The 25,885-nt window shown below is 36.9% G+C and overlaps 1 protein-coding gene across 1 annotated transcript; it reads left to right on the plus strand.

Moving 5' to 3' along the window:
• The first annotated feature begins 13,094 nt into the window (after window positions 1–13,094).
• On the plus strand, window positions 13,095–15,064 carry LOC138882795 (uncharacterized). Its single transcript, XM_070163428.1, has 5 exons — window positions 13,095–13,176; window positions 13,466–13,685; window positions 14,199–14,385; window positions 14,453–14,523; window positions 14,800–15,064. The coding sequence occupies exons 1-5, from the start codon at window positions 13,095–13,097 to the stop codon at window positions 15,062–15,064; spliced, it is 825 nt and encodes a 274-aa protein (XP_070019529.1).
• Window positions 15,065–25,885: the final 10,821 nt, after the last annotated feature.

The raw sequence follows: 25,885 nt of genomic DNA on the forward strand, positions 1-25,885 counted from the left end.
TACACTGTATTTGGATCATTGTTCCTTGTTCTTTTATAATGTATCGTATTGTATTGTACTGTACTGTATTGTATCGTTTTGATGGATACAACGTTTGAATAGACTGTATCGTTTGCTGTTATTAAATAACATCTTTATTGTTTGGCTTGACTGTATTGTACTGTACTGTACTGCTACGTTTACTAAAATACCCTCAATTATTTTATTAAAAGTTGGAAAGAGGTATAACACTTGAGACTAATGGTAGGGTCGAAGCATCTATATCTATGATTATTTTTTGCTATTTACATGTTAAATGGCATGTACTTGTCAAAATATGTAGTACTAAATGCTATTCTTTGAAAAATGATATATGAGATCTAATACGGATACAAGTAGAAGATAACTAAACAACCACAATATAGAGAAAACACATGAAGTGGAATGATATTGTTCCATATCTCAAATAATTCCAAACTTAAAGTGCATAATATAATAAAAATTTCTAGCAACATGACATATAAAATTCATATCGATCTAGTCAAAGTCTATAAAATCCTCAATAGCTAAAGCACAAAAAATATTTAGTCTAACTCAATTGTCAGGTGACGACATCAAGGTTAGTAAAAGAAATTTGCGGTCTTCCAACGGACACTCAATCAGTGTGCGACACAAGTCTGCATGTTTGCAAAGAAATATATAAGCTTTCATGTGCATACTAGGCTCTAAATCCAACACTTGTACCATTTGACATATCTTACTCTCAGGAATAGGTGGCATAGTTGAAAGGCGATTAATTGCATTAGCCAAATTATTCATCCCACCTCTCAACATATCAGACATGCCTTCAAGATGATCATGTTTAGATTTTTTATTCCTGCTAGAAGTCGGTACCTCTGAATATGCATTAGATTTACGTGCTTCCTGAGTTGATTGATATTGCTCATGTTGTCCATGTTCCTCGATATTTTCCAAAGAGGCAGCATTCATGGAAATTAGTTCATCTACCTCATCAATAGTCAATGGACTATCACATGATTTTCTCAAATTATTACAAGCACCCCTTTTTACCATATCTGCTCCAGTCTCAGCTTGCTTTCCAGTAGCTTTATCCCTTCCATATAGCTCAATTAGCTTATCATAATTTCTAATCGGCTTGTTTCTCCATTCAGCAGCTTCAGGCTTAGCCCGCACACAAAAAAAGTACAATATAATATTGCAAAAAATGAGACTGGATACCTAACAAGGATTTTTCCATAACTATTTAGAACAGTCTCATTCTTGTACATTTCAAACAGAGCAAGCACATCTTCTCGACTAGTAGTTGAGCATGAACACAATGCATTTATCCTCTATATCTTGATAAAACAGTTAAGCTGACCATATATTATCTTTTTGAGGATATATCCATCTTTTCTATTAGCAACTTATAGAATGATATGAGAGTATCCCTACCTCCCACGCACCACCCCAAAATAAACATGTTTTATTGCATAAACATAGATCAGAATCCAGTTTGTTAATGATAATACAAGAACTGAAGTTATCATCGTGGATTATGCGAAAGAACAAAACTGCTAAAAATTAATGTACCTGTATCAATTGATCTCATACTTCAGATTCAGCATTCCACATATTTGTGTTAGAATCCCATGCAAACCCGCTCATCCCATTTTGAAAGGTGTCATAACACTTGCTAATTTTTGTTTTAATATTTCTCATTTGGTTGTGAACTCTCTCCTTCTTAAAAACTTTATCTGGAAATTTTGATTGCATCTCTTTCACTATATTATCAATCGCGTGTGGAGTAACAGTTCCACCAACTCTGTTTCCAAGTGTGTGCTCATGATAGAATGCATCAATTAAGGCATCATCCATAACATTTGACCAAATACAAACAGTGTTATCTGAAAGATTTATGTCGCTTGAGGATGCTTTTGACTTTTTCGGCATATTGATAACTACATAATTAAGAGATATTCATAAGACTTAATGAAAAATTAAGCAGACATAAAATAAAATAAATGCCCAAATGAAATAAAATAAATGCATAGTACATAATACATTTTATTTAAACAATAGCCGAAATTAATTTCAAACAACATCAAATAAATAAACACGAAAAAATTTGTTGACTTTTTTTCTCCTAGAAGATTAAACTTGATAATTAGCCCACATGTCAGCTGCTATGCCATCTCTAATCAACTCCCCCTTTCTAAACTCCTCACTACTTTTCCTAGGATTTGGTGGTTCTTCATGCACATCATTATCATTCATAAGCTCCGCATCAACTTGTGCAAGTAACTCATCATTTGGATCTGCACCTCTTAAGTAGTTGTGCAAAATAAAACATGAAAAAATAATAAGCTTTTGGGTTTCAACACCATATGACGGTTCAGTGGAACTAGAAATTATAGGAAATCTCTTTTTAAGAACTCCAAAAGCTCGTTCAATAGCATTACGCAAAGATGCGTGTCGCAGATTAAATAATTCACGAAGATTTCGAGGTGGATTTCTTGAATACTCTTTCAAGTGATATCGCTCCCCACGATAAGGCGTAATAAGTCCACTTCTCAACATCAATCCAGCATCAACAAGGTAGTATTTTCCTAAAGATAAAAAGTAAAAGCTTTAATTATTTATTCATCACATCTAACTTTCCCTATATAAATATATAAAATATTTACCTTCTGGAAGTTTTAGCGGGTCTTGTCTATTTAACGCTTCTTTCATGATTCTTGAATCAGATGTCGTCCCTTCCCAACCAGCTAACACATATGTGAATTTTAAATCAAATGTGCATGCAGCCAATACATTTTGTGTTGGATAATCTTTTCTTCCACGGTATCTAGGTGCTTCACGTTGTGAAACTTTAGCACGTATATGTGTTCCATCAATTGCACCAATACAATCCTGACATTATTATAATAAATTATATGCAATCAACCTTGAATTTAGCTAAAAGTTCAATAAAATTGTATTTGTGTTCACCTTAAAATATGGGTAGAATCTTGGGTTGCTAGCAATTTCAGAAGGAACTTGAGAGCCATCAGGTTGTTTAATAAATTTTTCATATAACCCCAAGATCGCTCGTAGGACAATATGAAAATGACGACTAACCGACTCCCCAGATCGTCGAAAGATAAAAGCTAACTAGCGATTTGTCGTATTATGTGCTAACAGGTAAAGTGTTTTTGCAACTTGCTCTTCAACTGTAGTTTGAAGTGTTGGTCTAAGATCACCCTCTCTAACTAACATCTCACATAAATCGGTAAAAGCTAAAGGGGTCATTCTAATAATATTACGACAAAGTTCAGTTGAGAATAAATGACTCAATAATTCATGTCTAACTTGTTCACTTTCCAGTCGTATATCATGTGTGATCGTATGTCGGTCATTTTCAATTTCACGTACATAAATCCAAAACCAAATAGCTACTAAGCAAGCAGCATATGTAGCTAAAGAGCTCACTTGTTCCAATATCTGTCTATTATTTTGATTATTTCGATCAGCCATCTATAATAAAATTAAGTGAGGTACATTAACCAATATCATAGATGAACTAACCAGAAAAAATACTGAAAAGATTCAACAAAGTGACAACAGTAATACCAAATAATTGACAGAAAAAACAAGCAGACAAATACACCCCATTAGCAATCTGAAGTAGTTCAACATAAAACGATATGAAAGTGATGTAAATTATACAAATATATAATGATATGAAAGTGATAACAAGCAGACAAATACATAGAGTAGTTCAATGTAAGGAAAGTGACGTAATAAGAGCAATGATGCAACAGAAATAATACTATAATTCATAGCCGTCGATATTTATATTTCATATGTTTACAAAAGTGATTTGACTACAACGACTCCACTCAACGAAAATAGATGAAAGAGAGGATATCGTCGTTGGAAAGAGACCTAACCTGTAAAAAGTTGGTTGGAAGCTGGAAAGAGACGATACCGTCTGTTGACTTGCACGACAGAAACAAGATGATACAAAGTACTTATTATGGTGAATATAATATAAATAATAGGGTAAAGGGTAAAATTAAAATATAGAATAATAAGTATGAGCATAATTGGAAAGGAAAATACGAAACAATCCCACCACACGGATTTGGTTGTTTCATAAAATGGGGTTTTTTATTATTTCGGAACAATTGATTAAACAATACGATACAATCAGTTTTATATAAACAATCAAAACAAACATTGTATGTGAGGTAACAATACAATACAATACAATACAACCGGAAACAACCATCCAAACACAGTGTTAATGGGGTACCTGTTCACCAAAATGAGGTGGTTGATTTCAAACAATGTATTTCATATATTGGAGTAGGTTTGATAAACAAAAAAAAGGGATGCAGTTTTCATGGAGTAACAAGAGAGGGGCTGAAGAAAGGATATACAGTCATATAGACTTGGCATTTGATAATACATAATGGTTTTGCTTGTATGCAGGTATTGAAGGAATATACTTAGTACCTGGATGTTCTTACCACACACCAATCCTATTGAATACAGAAGTTCAAAGAATAAAGATGAGGAAACCTTATTGATTAATGAATGTAATGTTACAACAGGAAGAGTATAAGGAAGCAGTGGAGAATATATGGAGGCAAGACATACAAGGATACACAATGTATGCTATCTGTAGAAAACTTAAACTACTGGAGATTCACACTAGAGGAATACAAAGACAATATTCATCCGTGGAGGAAAAACTCAAACAGATGAAGGAGGACCTTAAAGGAATACAACAGAAACTAAATGATGATATATTAAATCCACAACTGATAAAGCAAGAAAAGGAAACCTTGAGGCTAATGGAGAAATGGGATGCAGTACATGAAAAGGTATTAAGACAGAAGTCAAGGGCTATATGGATCAAACATGGAGACTCTAATACCAAATACTTCCATGCTCAATTGAAGGCTAGACAGGCAAGAAATAGAGTCACATCTATTTGTACAGAACAAAATGAAAGGTTGACTGAACTTTTGCAGATCTAGCAGAAGTTTATACAATTTTTCAAGAAGCTATTAGGAGAGGCTGCCCCAGTGATGCCTGGAATTGATGTTAACATAGTCAGAGATGGACCCTATCTGTCAATGGCACAACAGCAACAAATGATAAGGCCTGTAACAAAAGAGGAAATCACAAGGGTGGTACAAGAATTACCAAATGATAAAGCTCCAGGAATGGATGGATATCCAGATGAATTCTTCAAAGAAAACTGGGAGGTAATTGGTGAAGATATGATACAAGCAGTAATGCAATTCTTTGAAACAGGGAAGCTACTTAGAGAGATCAACTGCACCACTGTCATACTTATACCAAAGGTGACAAATCCAAACTATGTAAAGGAATTCAGACCTATTGCATGTTGTTCTACAATGTACAAGATTATAGCAAAGCTGCTTACTAATAGGCTGAAGTTGGTAGTGGATTATCTGGTAGGCCCTTCACAGTCAGCATTTATAGATGGAAGAAAAATCTTGGACAATGTAATTCTAGCTCATGAACTTATCAAGGGGTACAATCAGAAAACAGTCTCACCAAGATATACAGTTAAGGTAGTTATTAGAAAGGCATATGATTCAGTGGACTGGAATTTTCTAAGGGCTCTTATGCTGGAATTTGGTATCCATCGTAAAATGGTCAAACTCATTATGGAGTGTGTAAGCACAGTTTCTTACTCCTTACTAATCAATGGAGGATTAACACCAAAGTTTCAAGCAAAGAAAGGATTAAGACAAGGTGACCCAATGTCACCTTATCTTTTTGTTTTGGTGATGGAGTATTTGAACAGATCTTTGAAGCAGCTGAAATTAAATCCAGATTTTAACTACCATCCTAAATGTGCAAGACTGGGAATAGTTCACATCTGTTTTGCAGATAATTTGTTCTTGTAGAAATGATAAGGTGTCTATTGAGCTCATGATGAAACAATTTGAAAAATTCTCCACAACTTCAGGCTTACAGGCAAATATGGAAAAGAGTTCTTTTTATGTGGTAAGAATATCTAATCAACACAAGCAAGAGATACTGGAGAAGCTGCAGTTCACTAATGGAGAAATACCATTCAAGTACCTAGGAGTTCCTCTATCTTCAAAGAAACTCACCATTAGTCAATGCATGCCTTTGGTGGATAGGATTGCAGCAAAGGTCAGATGTTGGACAACAAGGTTTCTATCATATGCAGGGAGGGTCCAACTAATCAAAAGTGTGTTGTTTGAAATGCAAACATACTGGGCACAAGTCTTCATGATTCCAAAAAAAAAGTTCATGATCTGGTTATAGGGATATGCAGGAACTTTCTATGGCATGGAAGCAATGAAGGAAAAAAAGCACCTATAGCATGGGATACAATTTGCAAGCCTAGAGCAGCAGGAGGACTGAACATTATAAACTTCTCTATGTGGAATAGAGCAGCACTAGAAAAACTGTTATGGGCAATTACATAGAAGAAAGACAAGTTATGAGGTATGTGGATACATATCCACTATATAAAGAAGAAGGAGATTGAAAACATGGAAACTCCTAAACAAACTAGCTGGGTGGTAAGGAAAATATTTGAAGCCAGAAAATGGCTAACCACTGCAATACAAGAGCTTGAACAGTATGTTGTACAGGGAAAGTATACCATCAGCAAAGCTTATCATTCCTTCATGCCACAATATCCAAAAGTTACTTGGAAGACTGTACATGACAAAAGGTATGTTACCCAAGCATCAATTCATTTTGTGGATGGCAATGCATCAGAGACTAACAACTGTGGACAGACTAATCAGATGGGGAATACCAGTACCTGCAGAATGTATTCTGTGTATGCCAAATGAAGAGGAAACTCATGATCATTTGTTCTTTAAATACTCATATTCAAAATTCATATGGAAGCAAATTTTGAGCCTGTTTGAAATCGATCGACAAATAGGTAGCTGGTAGGAAGATATTGAATGGATGACTACAAAAACAAAGAGCAGGAATACTAAGTGGAAGATTCTGGGAAATACCTTTGCAGCAACAGTATATCACACATGGATGGAAAGGAACCTACGAAGGTTTCAACATACAAGAAGAGAAAGTAGGGATAGAGTTAGAGATATTATATTGCACTTGCACATTAAAGGAGATAGCTATATTAAATGGAGAGTTGTCTTAGATAGGATAAATAGATATCCATGTTAGTATAAAAGTTTAAGTTCCAGATGTGGAACTTAGGAGATAAAAAGATAGGCTATTTTTGTAAGACCCGTCTCTAGAGTCCAAAGAGCGGGTGGATGTACATAGTTACACTTGGTTAAATAAAAAATTTCAGTTTAACCAAAAAAAAGTTAAAAAATAGAGTAATACTTTTAGTATAAAAGTAAATTTCTCATTTAAGAGGAAAGAAATCTTCTTCTTTTTTTGTTGCTATGTAAATAAAGAAATTATTTGACTTACTTAAAAATGGATAGTATGAATAATTAACATGTGAATTGAAATTGATTTGATAAGGAAAATCGTATAATTAGAAGATATTACTCTAATTAACATACTCAATTAAATAAAAAGACTTTTCTTTTTCAAATGTTTATATTGCTTATAAAATAATATTAACAGTTACTATAACAGTTGCCTCATTGAAAAAAGTTTTTCAAAATTAAAAATAATAAATTCTTAGCTAAGATGAATAATGTCTCAAGAAAGATTAAATGAGTTGGCTATATTAGTTGAAAAAATTAACTATAAAAATATTATTAATAAAATTGCATATATATATATATATATATATATATATATATATATATATATATAACCTTTTAAAAAAAATTATGCCTCACATTAAACTTTAGCTTTAGGCCACACATGTGCTTGAGATGCTCCTGGTATGGGGTTAACACGAAAAACATATGTTTACAAGTTATGAGCTAAAATTATAGGGTTATGAGTTTTCTTTTACGGTAGTGAATTCCTAATAAACTCTAAACTTTGGCACAAAATATCAGTTACACCTCTAAACTATTTATAGTCTTAATTATCCCATAAACTTAGCTATATGATATGTTACCCTCTTAAATATTAATGTGGCAAAGAGCGTTAATACCTCTCTTCAAGTAGCCATTTTCCAACTGTTAATTGCCATTGTGATATATAATAATTTATTTGTTATAAATTGTGTATTTTTTTCTTGCTTCATTTTAATTTGCAGTACATATATTTTATTTTTTAATTTTACCATAAATACGATATATATTTATTTTGATTATGTATTTTTTTTTGGGAGGGGGTGGGGGGAGGGGGTTTCAAGTTTATAATTAAAAAAAAAATTGTTGGAACTCCATTATTTTAGCTAAATAAAAAAAGTTATAGCTAAAATAATGGAGTACCAACTGTATATTTCTTCTTCTTCTTTTTTAGATATAATGCTATTTATTTTAATTATGTATTTTTATTTTCGAGACATACAGGTAAAGAAAGACTTGGCAAAAACTCTATTATTTTTTACCAGATAACAAAAGTATAGCCAAAATAATGACTTGCAATTGTTTATTTCTTTTTTATTTTTCTTTAGATGCAATGGCTATTTATTTTAATTGTGTAATTTTTTTGTTCTTCGGGCAATAAAATCTGTAAAGAAACACTCGCTTAAAGCTCCAAATATTTTAGCTAACTAAATAATGAACTTTAAACTATTTATTTTGATATCCTTTTTATATGCTATGACTATTTATTTCAAAGGTATATTTTTTCTTTTTCAAGCAAAATTTTAAAAATTCAACTAAAACTTGGTCATTTTTAGCCAAATAAAAAAACCTAAATAATGGAGTTCTATGCTTCTAGCCAACTTTTATTATAAATTTATGCAAAAAAAAAAAAAAGATGATCTAATAAATAAATACTTTTAAAAGGGTAAGAAAAAATATTTTATTATTTAAAATGCCATATGGACAGAAAAATCCGCGTGGCAGGTGATTGCATATCATTTTCATGAGATGAGATTGTCCAAGGAGATAACAACTATCGAATAGCCAAATTTAGGGGGTTAATTAAGACTACAAATAGTTCAAAAGTGCAAGCAATAATTTGTGCCAATTATTTTTTAAGGTATTCTGCCAGAAACAATACTCTATTTCTTTAAATAAATTTCATTTTACCTCCTTAAATTTAGGGTAGAGAAAATATTCCCTAACCTTTTGAACGGGAAAGAAAATCCCTTTGATCATAAGTCAATAAAAAAAAAAAAAAAGGAACCTTTGCCTGGAATTTACAAAGTATCATTACTATCCCTCGTTCGAAGGAAAAACAAAGATTACGATAATATGATTAATTTTTTATTTTAAAAAATCATTAAAAATACATATCATTACACCCAGCCCTATATGAGAAAGCAAAGATATGTTAGTTTTTTTTTTTTTTTTTTGAAAACGAAAGATAGAATTTTATTTATGTGGATTCCCTCTCTTTGTCAGAAGGTACTATATGTTGTGAACTTACTACGAAATAAATATTTTAATTTTAACCAAGTTTGTTGATTTTAATGTATAAGAGAGTCAAAGATGGGATTTCACTACTAGAGGTCAATAAGGTGCTCCGTGCCGGTAGATATTTTGATTGGGTTGCACAACCTGTTTATAAGTAGGAAGCAATCCTTCTCGTTACTACAGAGTGTAACAATGTGCATTTTTAAAGTTTTTTTCTCTTTGAATAAGAAAATTAATTCTATTATCGTAATCTTTTAAAGTTTTTCTCTAAACAAGGGTAAGTAATGATATTTTGTGTATCGTATTATATTGTACTATATCATTCGATAAATACAATGTTTGGATAAATTGTATCGTTTGCCGTTATTTCATAATGTCATGCACCAACAATATAAAGAATAAACTTGCAATATTACTATGAAAAAATAGAATATAGAATAGAATTATTATATAAAAGAATAAGATAAAATATGATTATTTAATAATAAGGAAGGGAAAAACGAGAGGAAAAAGTAAGGTAATACAAGATCACTACACCAAATCCGTCATTCCATAAAGTGACACTTTGCGTCATTATGTAACGGCGGATTTAACGATACAACATAATAAAATTTAAGTAACAATCAAAACAAATATTGTATTTAGAATAACAATAAAATAAAATACAAACGAGCTGTTATGAGTTAAAGGGGTTTTCTTTCTCATTCGAAAAGGGAGGGGATTATTTTCCAACTCTAAAATATTAAGAGGGTAACATGAAATATACTCTCTTTTTTTACGCAAAATTTATCACTTAATTGTGATAAGTTTAACTTTTACCATTTCTTTCTTATTTTATGTGGTATATTTTTCTTTTGCATTGTTTCAAAGAATATAACTTTTTCATATTTAAAAATAACTTAATTTTGAACTAACGATTGTATTCTTAATAGGATAATTTATAGCCACATTAACATTATGCTTGTCTTTCTTTATTTCTTAATTTTCATGTCCAATTAAAAACTGGCACTGTTACATAATGTATAAAATATTTTACATTATTGATCACCTAAAAGATAAATTTAAGTAGCTGGTCATAATTAGGAAAATTAATTATCTTTAAAAAACAATATGCAACATACTATATGTTAAATTACAATAACAGTGTAAAAATTTGTATGGTATCAGAGTACATAAGTTATACCAATTATGATTAGTTAATATTTATTTTTACCATAATTTCTCACTTAATCATCTTAAGTGCATATACGTCATATTTCTTTTTGGCGCGAGTGTTCAATACCTATTTGGGGTCCGATTAATTTAAATTTGCTTCAAACAGTTAAATTATTTTTATCATAAATACACAAAAATATAGACAGACCACCTCATTAATAGTTTTTTTAGGGGTCCTTCAGGAGCTGTTTAAAAAAAAAATTAAGGCACCATGTGTCTTTAACTTTTCTTTTTCTTTCCAAAAAGTTATGTCAATAACAATTTCAGTTAAAAAGTGCTTCACAAAGTATCAAAATGAGTACAATTATCCAAACATTTCTTTTTGTATTGTATAAATTTTTGTAGGTAAATTTTGCATTGTAAATGTAACAATGTGCATTTTTAAAGTTTTTTCTCTTTGAATAAGAGAATTAATTCTATTATTGTAATCTTTAAAGTTTTTCCTCTGAACAAGGGTAAGTAATGACATTTTATAATTCCCATAAAGGTTTTTTTTTTTGGGTCGACTTATGAGTTAAAGGGGTTTCTTTCTCATTCAAAAGGTGAGGGGATTATTTTCCTACTCTAAAAGATTAAGTGGGTAACATGAAATATACGTTCTTTTTTTACGTAAAACTTATCAATGAATTGTGATAAGTTTAACTTTTACCATTTTATTTTATTTTATGTGGTATATTTTTCTTTTACATTGTTTCAAAAGAATATAATTTTTTTCATATTTAGAAATAACTTAATTTTGAACTAACGATTTTATTCTTAATAAAATAATTTATAGCCACATTATTCACCTCGAAAATATGAGTAACAATTAAACTTGATTTATGGTTTTAAAGATATATGATTTAGTTCAATACTAGTTAATAACCAAGAAAACTAATGTATAAATGAAGGAAATAAGTAAAATCAAACCGGTGTGCAAGCCAGTCTCGACCTCGAGCTAAGGTGGCCTTGAGGTGGGTTAAGAACGGTAAAGTAAGAACAATCAAACTAAAGGACAATTCTGATGAACAATGATCAAGAGAGTAAGAGAGTAAGAGAGTATATTCTTTGCTAATGATTGATAATGTTTACAAATGATTGGGGTCTTCTTTATATAGGAGGAGAACCCTAAATAAGGTACATTTCTATTTACAGTAAAGAAATTTATTGGGACAACTGTCTAACCACCCAGTACAGATTCGTACTAGGTCGTACGAATCTATTCCATAATTTACGCCATGATCTTGGGGACGTGGCAGGAATCTTGTCCTTCTGCAACAAACCCGTAACAACATTATTTTGGTATCGATCATACTCGGCTTCAGTGCTCGATGCATACTCCGATCTTCGAGCCCTGTACTTTGTCATTGGGCTAGGACTTAGTTCATCGGCTTTGGACTCGACCCATTCTGAACTTGGGCTTGAAGCGACTATCTGAGCCCGTGAAATCGGGCATACCTGATTTCGACCATATATAGATAGTTCCCGCGTTTCTTAGAGGAAGATAATAAGAAAGGATTTGGTTCTCGATCCTCCGATGCCTCGGTCATGATGTCAATCTTGTGACGTCACGATTGAAGTGACTGAAAGGTCGTGTCTATGTATTTCCCAAGGCCATTAATTATAGGCGGCTGACGGTCGGCTGTTGGCTTCCCTAAATCGTTAAAGCGACCACTATAAATAGGCCAATTTTACAACTTTTACATTATTTGCTTCTCAAATCTTTCTCAAATCCTTACTAGCTTCTTCATCTTTCTTGAGTTCATCCTTTCCCTAGCCTGATCTTGCTTTAGCATCAACCTCTGCTATTCTTTGAATTTTTCAATAGTAATGGCTAAAACATCCAAATCCGTTCCTCAGAAAGAAAAAGGCTTCCTCATCATTGCGACCGGCCAGAGGTAGAACGGCGGTGCCACCTCGTATCGAGGAGTGCATTTCCGGGTTGTACGAGTTAAGTTCTGATTTTAAAATCGATAAACCTGCATCGACACCAGGCTGGTGTGAGCCCATGTCTCGATACATCTACTTAATAACCGAATGTGAACTTGAGCAGGTGAAAAAAGATTGCAACTGGGAGAATAAGGATGTTGTGATCCCTTCCCCCAAAGAGGACATCACCACCCATAAAGTAGGGTACTTGAGCGTGTATACCATTCACATTGGGTCCTATAGACCCATCACTGGGTCCCTTAGATCCAGTTATTCTTGATTTTTTGCCAACAATACCAGGTGACGCTAGGCCAAATCTACCCTTCTTTCTGGCACATCGTCAATCTGATAAGATATTTCTCGGGCCTGGTCGAGGGGATGCCTTTTACCCTCGACCACCTGATCAGGCTATACAACCCTCGCCTTTATCGAGGTGATTTGATAAAGCTGCAGCGCCGATCCTCAAAATCTCTTTTCTCCAACATCGATGAGGACAAGGACCGAGGATGGATGGGCCAGTTTGTCCGAATCAAGACCTCCGATCTGATTCCTGCTGAGAGGATGCCATTCCCCGAGGAGTGGAACATGAAACGTAAGTACAGATTTATCGATGGTGACTTAATATTATGCTTTCCCTACTCTTTCTCGATCTCATCCTTTTCTCGATCTAATCCCTTTCTGATGATGCAGCTATTTCTTGGTTTTCTGGCGCGGTCCCGGACCTCGCAGGTTGGGTCCGGCAACTGGCCTCCACTTCTTCATACATGGAACGCAGTTGGCGTGACTTGGCCAAGGGTCGATGAGAAGCTAAAAACCATGGTGAGTTCTCTTGTTCACATATTTATGTTTCTTAGTGAAGTACTCACTTTATCATTATGCAGGCCTCAGAGACGTTGTTGCTATGAGTCCGCCCCCGCTTGGTGAAGAAGAAATCCCAAAGCCCACCAATGAAAAGAAGAGGAAAAGGGGGTCGCCTGCAAGTTCCCCAAAGCCAAAGAAAAGCAAGGCTAGAAAGCCTAAGGCCGATTCCGCGGCCCTATCTTCAGAAGCTGCCCAACACATTCGGGATGAGGATGAGGAGGGAAAAGATAAAGACTGCCTGTTGGTAGCTTGAACAAGAGGAAGCACTGATGCTTCGAAGGCTCCTGAACCGATGGTGGTTGATGCGGTTCAATCTCGAACCGAAGAAATTTTGGAGGGGAGTTCGAGCAAAGTCCCCCAGCCATCAGGTGGGAAAAGTGCGTCTCGTCCCGGGGGATATTTGGTGGGTGAGCTCGAAGAGCCTAATTTCGAGGCCCTCCAAAGAGAGGATAATATCCCAAGTGAATCACTTGGGATAATCAATGTAGATGACTCGCTGCCGGGCCCGGTGTTCTCTGAAGGGCAATTCTGAGATGCCCGGGCCATGGGGACTCCTGATGTGGGAGCGACCCATGAAGGGAGTGATATTTTTCGGGAGTGCCTTGAGGGGATCGAAGATGGTCCCAATCGTGATGCCTCATTTATTTTTGACGAGGCCCAAAGGCTTCTCAAACAAGTAAGTTTTTGTCTTCATAATTATGTTCGAATTTAATTCTCATCTTTCTGAGTCTAACTTCTTTTCTTTGTGTGAAGGCCGTGTAGCTTCACCGACAAGCATTTTCCAAATCTCAATCTTTCCCCATGCGAAGCCGAACTCAAGAAGCTAGTGGAAGAGAGGGATGGACTTAAGAGCCTTTATGTACAGAAAGAGGATGAGGTCAGGGATCTCCGAGTCGAGTTGGCGAAGGCTCGTCAAGAACAGACCGAGCTTATTGAAAAGGTAATATAGCCTTTGAGGTCTGTTATGCATTTATTTGATTTTGATGACTAACATTTCAACTTTGCAGGCCCAGCAGAAGGGCGAGCTAGTGGAGCAGCTTCGAGAAGAGCTCAAGATGAAAGAGGTCGAGAGCCTAGGGTAGAAGAAACACATGGACCGTATCGCCTCAGAGAAAGATACATTTCAGGAACAACTAATTTCAATCGAACTCCAGCTTCAAAATGCAAATTGGCTCGGAGCCGCAAAATCAAGGAGCTCGAAGTTAAATCAGCCGCTGATCTTGCGAAGGCCAAATCTGAGGCAGAGGCATTTTTGTCTTTGTACCGAGCTGGCGCCGAAGCTGCTAACACTCGAGCATAGGAGATCTCCATTTACGGCTGAAGTTAAGTTATCATGTGCACTCGACCATACCAGGCAACAGTCCCGAAGAGAAACTCTCGAGGAGGTGCACACTCGTGGCTTTGACCTCTCAGCTGATATTGAAAAAGCAAAAACTTTAGAGGAAGAGGTTGTCGCTTTGATCTCTAATGATGAGGATTCTGCTAGTGGCTCCGAGAGCGGAGGAGATGGGGATGAATTCCCCGTGGAGGAGATTCTCGAAGATGCGGCTCCCAATGATTCAGCTCTTGAGGATGTGGCTTCAAAATATGTGGTTCCCGGGGATGTGGTCCCGAAGTAGATTAGGTTCCTTTCTTTTGTTTTTGTGTAAGGACCTTTGTGGGCATTATAAATACTCTATGTGAATATAAGGAATTCCCTTTCTTCTTGCTTTATTTCCGATGTGTATTGAATTCTGCTTTGTCTTTGTTTTGTGAAAATTTTGATAACTTCATTGGCTCGGATTTTGGATAGAACAAACCCTTAGGTTTTTAATTATAAATGGGCGATCCTTGAACTTATAACAGAATACCTCTTAAAGTTTTTATTAATCCTCGAGCTAAGCTCAAGTCAATTTGATGTGAGCTCGGGATGATTGGGCTCTCGAGTCCGAGTTGAGTGAGAGTAAAGTCTCGAACTCTACATGTTTCATCCCTTAAGCTCTTTTATATTGTCCCTTAGGCTCTTTTAGGTCGACCCTTAAGCTCTTTAAGTTTGACCAATTCGGCCTCTAAGACGACTATAATTTTTCCCTCTTTTCGGCTAAAAGACTTAGTGAAAATTTCTTTATGCCTTAGCATGAGTTTTTTGTACTTGTTGGGTTTTTCGAAGGTTCGATCGATCGAAACCTCATTTGTAATTCGTTTGTGTTACGATAATTGAATACCTCTTAAGGCCTTTTCGAAGGTTGATGTTATCGAAGCCTTTATATTATTCGAAGGCTGATTTTATCGAAGCCCTTTTTATTTGCTTTTGCAGAGTGTAGCCTGATTTAACCTGTTTTTTCAAAGTATTAGAAGACCTTTAACTTATGGCGGAAGTCAAACATCTCTGAGCTGCATTATTTCAGCCGTAGCCATTTTTATATGACCGTAGTCTTTAATATGGCCGTAGCCTTCGGGTATGTCTCTTGGACTTGTTTCCCGATAACCTTTCGAACTTGTTCGAAAGGTTAGTCCCCGAGTATGATGACCTTGGCCTTTATGTCGAGGGGATGCCTCTTTGAGGTCTTATGAATTCGAGTTTAGATGACTCGAATGTGTTGACTATCGATGATAGTCCCCGAGTATTTGGGGTGTATTTGCATTTTAACCCTTGAGCCGTTTCTCACAGAATTACAAGTATGAAGCTCGTGTAACAACAGACTTCTTTGAGACACAAAATGTTCAATGGCATAGAAAGAACGCTTCTTTGAATAATTGATACATGCGTACATGTTTGTCGTCGGGGCTCGATTATTCTATATGGACACGGTTCATCTAGCCGTTTGGCCCGTTACAAAGTTTTCCTATCGAGGCCCTCTTTGGCGTGAAATATTTTCCTCGAAAATATAATCTCCCAGGGTGATTAGATCAAGTTGAATTGATGTGAGCTTGGGATGATGGTACTCTTGAGTCCGAGTTGAGTGAGAGTAAAGTCTCGAACTCTACATGTTTCGACCCTTAAGCTCTTTTATATTGGTCATTAGGCTCTTTTAGGTCGGCCCTTAGGCTCTTTAAGTTGGGCCAATTTGGCCTCTAAGGCGGCTATAATTTTCTCTTCTATTCGGCTAAAAGACTTAGTGAAAATTTCTTTATGCCTTGGCATGTGTTTTTTGTACCCGTTGGATTTTTCGAAGGTTCGATCGATAAAAACCTCATTCGTAATTCATTTTTTGTTACGATAATTGAATACCTCTTGAGGCCTTTCCAAGGCTGATGTTATCGAAGCCTTTAAATTATTCGAGGGCTGATTTTATCGAAGCCCTTTTTTATTTGCTTTTGCCGAGGGTAGCCTGATTTAACCAGTTTTTTTAAAGTATTAGAAGGCATTTAACTTATGGAGAAAGTAGGACGTCTCCGAGCCGCATTATTTCGACCGTAGCCTTTTTTATATGATAGTAATCCTTAATATAGTCGTAGCCTTTGGGTATGTCTCTTGGACTTGTTTCCCGATAACCTTTCGAACTTGTTCGAAAGGTTAGTCCCCGAGTATGATGGCCTTGGCCTTTATGTCTAGGGGATGACTCTTTGAGGTCTTATGAATTCGAGTTTAGATGACTCGAATGTGTTGACTGTCGATGACAGTCCCCGAGTATTCGGGGTGTATTCGCGTTTTGTCCCTTGAATTGTTTCTCGCAGAATTACAAATATGAAGCTCGTGTAATAGTAGACTTCTTTGAGACACAAAATGTTCGATGACATAGAAAGAATGCTTCGTTGGATAATTGATACATACGTACATATTTTGCCGCCGTGGCTCGATTATTCTATATGGACACAGTTCATCTGACTGTTTGGCCTGTTACAAAGTTTTCCTATCGAGGCCCTCTTTGGCATGAAATATTTTCCTCGATAATATAATCTCTGAGGGTGATGCCCCCAAGTATTTGAGGTTGATTGAAAATAAGCCTTGGATACTATTGAGTTCTCCTTAGGTAGCACATAGTTGTTGCCTCGTTAAAAATCTCGCCGGTAAAACCCATTTGGGACAAAATCCAATCTGAGGGAAAATTAGTGCAACGTGTACTTTAAAACCTAAGGTCTTCATGTAAAATGTTGCCCTTGATGTCCTCGATCAAACGCCTGCAATGAGTTAGTTTTAAATTTAGATGGACAAAAGGAGAAAGCCATACCTTAGCAGTAGTATCGTTTGAGTAGTGATACATTTCAATTGTTCGGCAGTTGTTCGCCTCTCATCGTGCCAAGTTTGTAAGATCCTTTGCCGACAACTCCAATGACTCAGTACGGTCCTTCTCAATTCGGGCCCAGTTTCCCTTCATTCGGGTCTCGAGTATTGGGTGACTTTCCATAAAATTAAGTCCCCGATTCCAAAATATCGAAGGTTAGTCCTTCTATTATAGTATCTCTTGATTATTTGTTTCTGTGCAGCCATCCGAACAAATGTTGCTTCTCATTTTTTCATCTACTAACTCGAGGCTGTTATTCATAGCCTCGAGGTTTGATTCCTCCGATGTATGTCAAAATCTGGAGCTGGGTTCCCCGACCTCGACCGGAATTAAGGCCTCGGAGCCGTATATTAATGAGAATAGGGTCGCCCCCATGCTGGATTTTGATGTTGTTCGATACGCCCAAAGAACCTCGAGTAGTACTTCTATCCATTTTCCTTTTGAATCGTCCAATCTCTTCTTTACGTTTTGAATGATAGTTTTGTTTGTTGACTTGGCCTGTCCATTCTCGGTCGGATGATATGGCGTTGATAAAATCCTTTTTATTTTGTATGCTTCGAGGAACTCCATTAACTTGTTATCGATGAATTGCTTACCGTTGTCACATACGATTTCGGCAGGTATCCCGAATCGACATATGATGTGGTCCCAAATGAAGTCAGTAACTTCTTTTTCTCTGACCTTCTCGAAGGACTGTGCTTCCACCCATTTAGAAAAGTAGTTAGTCATAAACAAAATGAATTTAGCTTTACCTGGGGCCATTGGTAGAGGGCCAACTATGTCTATTCCCCATTTCATGAAAGGCCACGGGGACAGGACCGAGTGAAGTTGCTCTCCGGGCTGGTGAATCATTGGGGCAAACCGTTGGCACTTATCACATTTTTTAACAAACTCCTTAGTATTTTTCCATGCTATCCCAATATTACCCTACTCTAATAATTTTGCGAATCAAAGACTCGGTGCCGGAGTGATTCAAACAAATGCCTTCGTGGATTTCTCATAAAACATAATCGGTATCCCCCGGTCCTAAACATACTGCCAATGGTACATCGAAAGTTCTCTTGTACAATGTTCCATCTTCATCCAATGTGAACCTAGCAGCCTTGGTTTGTAGAGCCCTTGACTCTTTATAATCCAATGGGAGTTTTCCATTTTTCAAATACTCAATATATTTATTCCTCCAATCCTAAGTCAAACTTGTAGAATTTATCTCGACATGACCCTCTTCAACCACAGACCTCGATAATTGGACGACAGTCCCCGGGATGATATCATCATCTTCAATCGATGAGCCCAAATTAGCAAGTGCATTGGCCTCCCTATTTTGTTATCGAGGCACATGATCTCGAGTCCACTCCTTGAAGCGGTGCAAAGTTACCTGCAGCTTGTCCAAATATCTTTGCATCCTATCCTCTCGAACTTCAAAGCTTTTGTTTACTTGATTTACGACCAATAGGGAATCGCACTTGGCATCAATGACTTCTGCCCCCAGGCTTTTAGCTAGCTTGAGACATGCAATTATGGCCTCATACTCGGCCTTGTTATTAGTCAACCTAGAAGTTTTGATAGATTGTCTAATAGTACCACCTATTGGTGGCTTCAAAACAATACTGAGCCCAGACCCTTTTACATTTGAAGCACCGTCCGTGAAAATGGTCCATACCCCCGATAATGTACCCAATTTTAGCAGAAGTTCTTTCTCCACTTCGGGTACGAGGGTCGGCATAAAATCGGCCATGAAGTCAGCCAAGATTTGAGACTTGATGGTCGTTCGGGGTTGATATTCGATATCGTACCCGCCAAGTTTCGGTGGCCTATTGGGCCAATCGGCCCAATGGCTCAGACTTATGCAAAACATTTCGAAGGGGATAAGTAGTCAACACATATATTGGGTGACATTGGAACTATGGCTTTACCTTTCTAGATGCGCTTATTAATGCAAGTGCTAATTTTTCTAAGTGAGGGTATCTAATTTCAGCATCTTCTAGAGTTCGACTTATATAAGAAACAGGGAATTGCATACCTTGATCTTCTCGAACTAATACCCTACTTACCACTATCTCGGACACTACCAAATATAAGTAGAGCTTTTCATCTTCCTTCAGAGTGTGAAGCAAAGGTGGGCTCGATAAATATCGCTTCAATTCCTCTAACGCTTGCTGGCTTTTTGGGGTCCATGTGAAATCCTTTTTCTTTTTGAGCAAGGAAAAGAACCTGTGACTTCGATCTGATGACCTCAAATTGAATTGACCCACGGAGGTTATTCGTCCTGTTAGCCTTTGCACGGCTTTCACACTACCCACGATTGTAATATCTTTGATGGCCTTGATCTTATCGGTGTTGATCTCGATTTCCCACTTAGATACCATAAAGCCGAGGAACTTGCCCGAGCCAACTCCGAAGGCACATTTTTCCGGGTTAAGCTTCATGTTGTACTTCCTCAAGATTTTGAATGTTTCTTACAAACGAGTTAAATGGTCCTCTGCACGCAGGGACTTAACCAACATATCATCAATACTTCCATCAATTTACCTATTTGTTCCTCGAACATCTTGCTAGCTAGGCGTTGATATATAGATCCAGCATTTTTTAGCCCGAAGGGCATTACATTGTAACATTATATTCCAAACTTAGTGATAAACGAGGTCTTCTCCTAGTCCTCCGGGTTCATCTGAATTTGATTGTACTCGGAGTAGACGTCGAGAAAGGTTAGGATCTCGTGGTCGGTCGTGGCATCGATCATGCGATCGATGTTAGACAGGGGAAAAGAGTCTTTAGGACAAGTCTTGTTTAAATCCTTATAATCTACGCACATTCTAAGTTTGTTCTCCTTTTTAGGAACTACAACCACGATGACTAACCACTCGTGGTATTTCACCTCCCGAATAGACCCTATTTTAAGCAGTTTGGTTACCTCATCCTTTATGAATGCATGCTTCACCTCGGACTGGACCTCTTTTTTTGCTTTATTGGTTTGAATCTGGGGTCGAGGCTTAGCCGATGTGTTGTTATTTCTGGTGGGATCCTTGTCATGTCTAAATTGGACCAAGCAAAATAATCCATATCATCGATAAGAAATTGAATGAGTTTTTTCCTGAGTTCGGGGGTTAATCCCGTTCATAGGTATACCTTTTTCTCAGGCATGTGTTCGATTAGTACGATCTGTTCCAGTTCCTCGACCGTTGACTTGGTTGCATCTGACTCTTCGGGAGCAATAAAAGTTTGAGGAGTAAGGAAATCCTCTTCTTCTTTTTTGATTACTTGTTCCTCCGGCTCAATCAGGACTGGGATCGGTGATTGCTATTTGGTCGCCTGCTTATTTTTGGCCCCCGATTTTTTTGAGGTCGAAGGCACTGGAATCAGTTGTCACTTTATCGACTGCAAACATTTCCTTTGCAGCGTGTTGTTCTCCGTAAACCATTTTCACACCATCCACTATTGGGAATTTCATCATCTGATGAACGGTGGAAGGTGTTGCCCTCATGTTGTGGATCCATGGTCTACCGAGAAGTGCATTATACCTCATGTCGCCTTCGATGACATGGAATTTTGTATCTTGGATGGTTCAGGCCACGTTCACTGGTAGGATTATCTCCCCCTTTGTTGTTTTGCTTGCCATGTTGAAGCCATTTAGGACTCAAGATGCAGGTACAATTTGGTCATGTAGGCCGAGCTGCTCTACCACCCTCAATCTGATTATGTTTGCTGAGCTACCTGGATCCACTAGAACATGTTTAACTTGAATTTTATTTAACAACATAGAAATTACCAGGGCATAATTGTGCGGCTGAGATATGCCTTCCGCTTCCTCATCATTGAATGATAGGACGCCTTCAGGCACATAGCTCCGAATCCGTTTTTCTCTGGTGATCGACACCTTGGTGCGTTTGAATACAGGCCCTTATGGAACATCGACACCACTGATGATCATATGGATTACATGTTGCGGTTCTTCCTGCTCATTTTTTCTGTTTGCATTTCTTTCCCTGAAGTGGTTTTTAGCTCGATCACTGAGAAATTCTCAAAGATGACCCTCGTTGAACAACCGAGCTACCTCCTTCCTTAGATGCCTGAAGTCTTCGGTTCAATGGCCATGTGTGCCATGATACTTACACATCATGTTTGGATTCCTTTGAGAAAGATCGGTTTGTATGGGCCTGGGCCACCTGGTGTCTTTGATTCTTCCAATATCTGACACGATCCCCGATGCATCTACACTGAAATTATGCTCCGACAATCGAGGTGCTTCTACTGGATCGGTATGTTTATCAAAACCATTCTTACTCATGAGTCCCCCAAAAGCTTTGACCTTGATTATTTCTCTGATTATTTCGAGGAGCGTTATGCCCCGAACCGTTGTTTCTTCGATCGACATACGACTGATATCGTTCCTTGTTTGATATTGATTCCCTATCTATATCCCTCCGGGGCTTAGATTCCAATCTATTGGGATGGACTAAACCCGAGGGGGCTCCCAACTGATCATCTTCGACCCTGATCTTCGATTGGCAACGATTGTGCACGTCTGACCACGTCACAGCTGGATACTCGATCAGATTCTGATTTAATTGTTGAGACGCGATCGAACTCCGCTCGTTCAAACCCTACATAAAAGCCTATACTGCCCAATCATCCGAGACCGGTGGTAATTCCATTCATTCCATTTGAAACTGGGATACGAACTCCCTTAACATCTCATCGTTCCTCTGTCTTATCTTAAAAACATCAAATTTCCTCGTCGCCACCTTTATGGCCTCAACATGTGCTTTAATGAAGGCATCTACTAACATAGCAAATGAATCGATAGAGTTTGGCGGCAAGTTGTGATACCAAATCATGGCTCCTTTTAACAAAGTTTCCTCAAATTGTTTCAACAATACTGATTCGATCTCATCCTCATTCAAGTCGTTCCCTTTAATCCCGCAAGTGTATGAGGTAATATGTTCATTAGGGTCGGTTGTCCAATTGTATTTAGGTATATCAGGCATGCAAAACTTTTTAGGAATGTGCTTCGGAGCCCCACTCTGAGGGAATAGTTTTTGTATGACCTTTTTGACATCCAAACCTTTCAATACTGGGGGTTCCCCCAGTATTTGATCAACACGAGAGTTATAAGTCTCCACTTTTTGTCATTATCCTCAATATTCTTCTTCCCAGACTCGATCCTCTTGGTGATTTCCTCGAGCATCCTCATAATTGTGGGGTCAGTCCCCGAGCCATTGCTGTTTGATCTCTCTGGAACCGGCTCAGTACGTCGAGTGTTTTCTGGTTCGACTATACTTGGAGCTTTATTCTGACTTTGAAGTTGATCGATGGTAATCTGTTGAGCTTGTACCATCTTGAATATTACTTGGAGGCTGATTCCCCCATCTCTTATACCCTGTGTTCCTTGGCCCCCAGATCGGGCTTCCCTGCGTACACTTCCTCCGGGGTCTGCGCCAGATCCGCATTCAAAGCAATGTGTGAACTAACATCAATTGGTTCCATATTTGGCACTTCCCCAAGTTTATCGGTGCCCCTACATTGTTGTTTTTCCCATGAAATCCAAGACCATCATTGTCGTGTACAAGTGCGGTTTGAGAGTTTGACATGTTTTTACTTGAGAACAAAATTTTTTGACAAGAACAAGTGTGGAAATAATATGTGTTATCAGAATATGTACTGAAATAATCACTATTATCTTTAGTCCCACGGTGAGCGCCAAACTGTTTACTTCAAAAATACAAGTAACAATTAAACTTGATTTATGTTTTTAATGATATGTGATTTTGTTCAATACTAAGTAATAACCAAGAAAACTAACGTATAAATGAAGGAAATAAGTAAAATCAAATTGGTGTGCATGCCAGTATCGACCTCGAGCTAAGGTGGCCTCAAGGTGGGTTAAGAACAGTAAAGTAAGAACAATCAAATTAAAGGACAATTCTGATGAACAATGAACATGAGAGTAAGAGAGTATATTCTTTGCCAATGATTGATAATGTTTACAAATGATTGGGGTCCCTTTTATATAGGAAGGGAACCCTAAATAAGGTACATTTCTATTTACAGTAAAGAATCTTATTGGGACAACTGTCTAACCACCTAGTACGAATTCGTACTAGGTCGTACGAATCCATTTCATAATTTACACCATGATCTTGGGGACGTGACGGGAATCTTGCCCTTCTGTAACAAACCCGTAACGACATCATTTTAGTATCGATCATGCTCGGCTTCGGTGCTCGTCGCATACTCCGATCTTCGAGCCATGTACTCTGTCACCGGGCTCAAACTTAGTTCATTGGCCTTGGACTCGACCCATCCTGAACTCAGGTTTGAAGCGACTCTTCGAGCCTGCGAAATTGGGTATACCTGATTTCGACCATATACACACATAAACATCTATACTTGTCTTTCTTTATTTCTTAAATTTTATGTCCAATTAAAAATTGGCACCGTCACATAACGTATAAAATACTTTACATTATTGATCACCGAAGAGAAAGATATTAGTAGCTAGTCATAATTAGGAAAATTAGTTATCTGAAAAAAATATGCAACCTGTACAACATGTTAAATTACAATAATAGTGAAAAAAAATTATATACTGTCAAAGTATAGAAGTTAAATTCGTTTATGATTAATTAATCTTTATTTTTTTGTAATTTCTATCTTAATCATGTCAAGTGCATATACATCATATTTTCTTTTGGCACCGAGTGTTTGGTACTTATATTGAGTCTGATTAATTTGAATTTGCGTCAAAAAGTTAAATATTTTTTTCTTTTTCATAAATACACAAAATATAGACAGACCACCTCAATAATAATTCGTTTAGGGATCCTTCAAGAGCTGTTTGGAAGAAAAAAAATTAAAGAACCATGTGTCTTTAACTTTTCTTTTTCTTTCCAAAAAGTTATGTGAATAACAATTACAGTTAAAAAGTGCTTCACAAAGTATCAAAATGAGTACAATAATCCAAATATTTCTTTTTTGTATTGTATAAATTTTGGCAGAATACATCACTTTTCTCTTAGATACTTTATCTTAAGTCTGTTTCATTTGAACACTCCAACCAGATCTCAAATGTGTCATTTAGACACACAATTAATAAGTAATCAAACAAAAAGCATGCGTGTAATTCACATGCCGGAGTGACAAATAAGATGGGGATACGTGGATTTAAAAAAAGCTTTTGACAAAAAATAAGAACCCAACTCCATCCTGTCGTCATCTTCCTCGATGACACCCCCCCCCCCACCCACACACTCTTCCGTTTTCTCAAAGGACCACGCATGCTGTCCTATCCACTCTCACCCCTGCCACCATTATTCTACAACATTAAGAACAAGCAATAAACATAGAAATCAACTAACAATTTCTCTTGTCATGGATGATTAACCTCATCAGAGATGCCGCAGTAAATTGATTTACTAAATTCAATACCTAAGAACAAATGGGTAAACTTCATCATCCTTTTTGTTTCAATTGAGAGCAATCAATGAAAACTCAGATCTAGGAGAGGGAGAAATTTATTGAATTTAACTTTTCATATTTGATAAAGTGGAATGTCTTACAAGTTTAGTGGTTTAGTGGCTTTCGCGAGGGGAGCCTTGGCGTAACTGGTAAAGTTGATGCCATGTGACCAGGAGGTCACAGGTTTGAGCCGTGAAAACAACCTCTTGGAGAAATGCAAGATAAGGCTGCGTACGATAGACTCTTATGGTCCGGCCCTTCCCCGGATCCCGCGCATAATAGGAGTTTAGTGCACCGGGCTGCCTTTTTTTTAATTTCTTGAGATGATTAATCGAGAAAAAGAACTTGTTTCCTACGGAGAAGTCATTCGAGGCATTTCATAACCCGAAGATAATGATCTGAAATACTTTTTAAAATAGATACCTCTGATAACTTCTTTTGTTCGCATTTCACGGGAAAAATTATAATCTAAATAACTATATTCATAAGGTTTACTGAAAGATAATTCCTTATATATTAATAATAGGGGCTATGGTGATGACAAGGAAAAACAAAAAGAAAACAAAATGTCTAAAAGAAGTTCTCATATGGACAATGTTTTTCTCGTGAATAGTCTGTGGAAGTTAATTTCCATTAGAGCAGTTGCATACATACAGAAAGGCGCAACTTCGGCCTTTCATGTTTGATATATCTTGTTTTATATTTGGAGGACCTCACTTGGTCTAGATCACGAGTCCTCTCTCTCGCCTTGGTGAGCCTATACAACTCTTTTTTTCC

The sequence above is a fragment of the Nicotiana sylvestris genome, chromosome 12, assembly GCF_000393655.2.
Source record: "Nicotiana sylvestris chromosome 12, ASM39365v2, whole genome shotgun sequence".
NCBI lineage: Eukaryota > Viridiplantae > Streptophyta > Magnoliopsida > Solanales > Solanaceae > Nicotiana > Nicotiana sylvestris.

Bases quoted from the DNA above. Each gene is read 5' to 3' on its own strand.
- LOC138882795 (XM_070163428.1), top strand. From the start codon at position 13,095: ATGGGCCAGTTTGTCCGAATCAAGACCTCCGATCTGATTCCTGCTGAG. The intron at 13,177-13,465 runs GTAAGTACAGAT...ATCATTATGCAG, and splicing joins CGAGGAGTGGAACATGAAAC to GCCTCAGAGACGTTGTTGCT. The intron at 14,386-14,452 runs GTAATATAGCCT...TCAACTTTGCAG, and splicing joins AGACCGAGCTTATTGAAAAG to GCCCAGCAGAAGGGCGAGCT.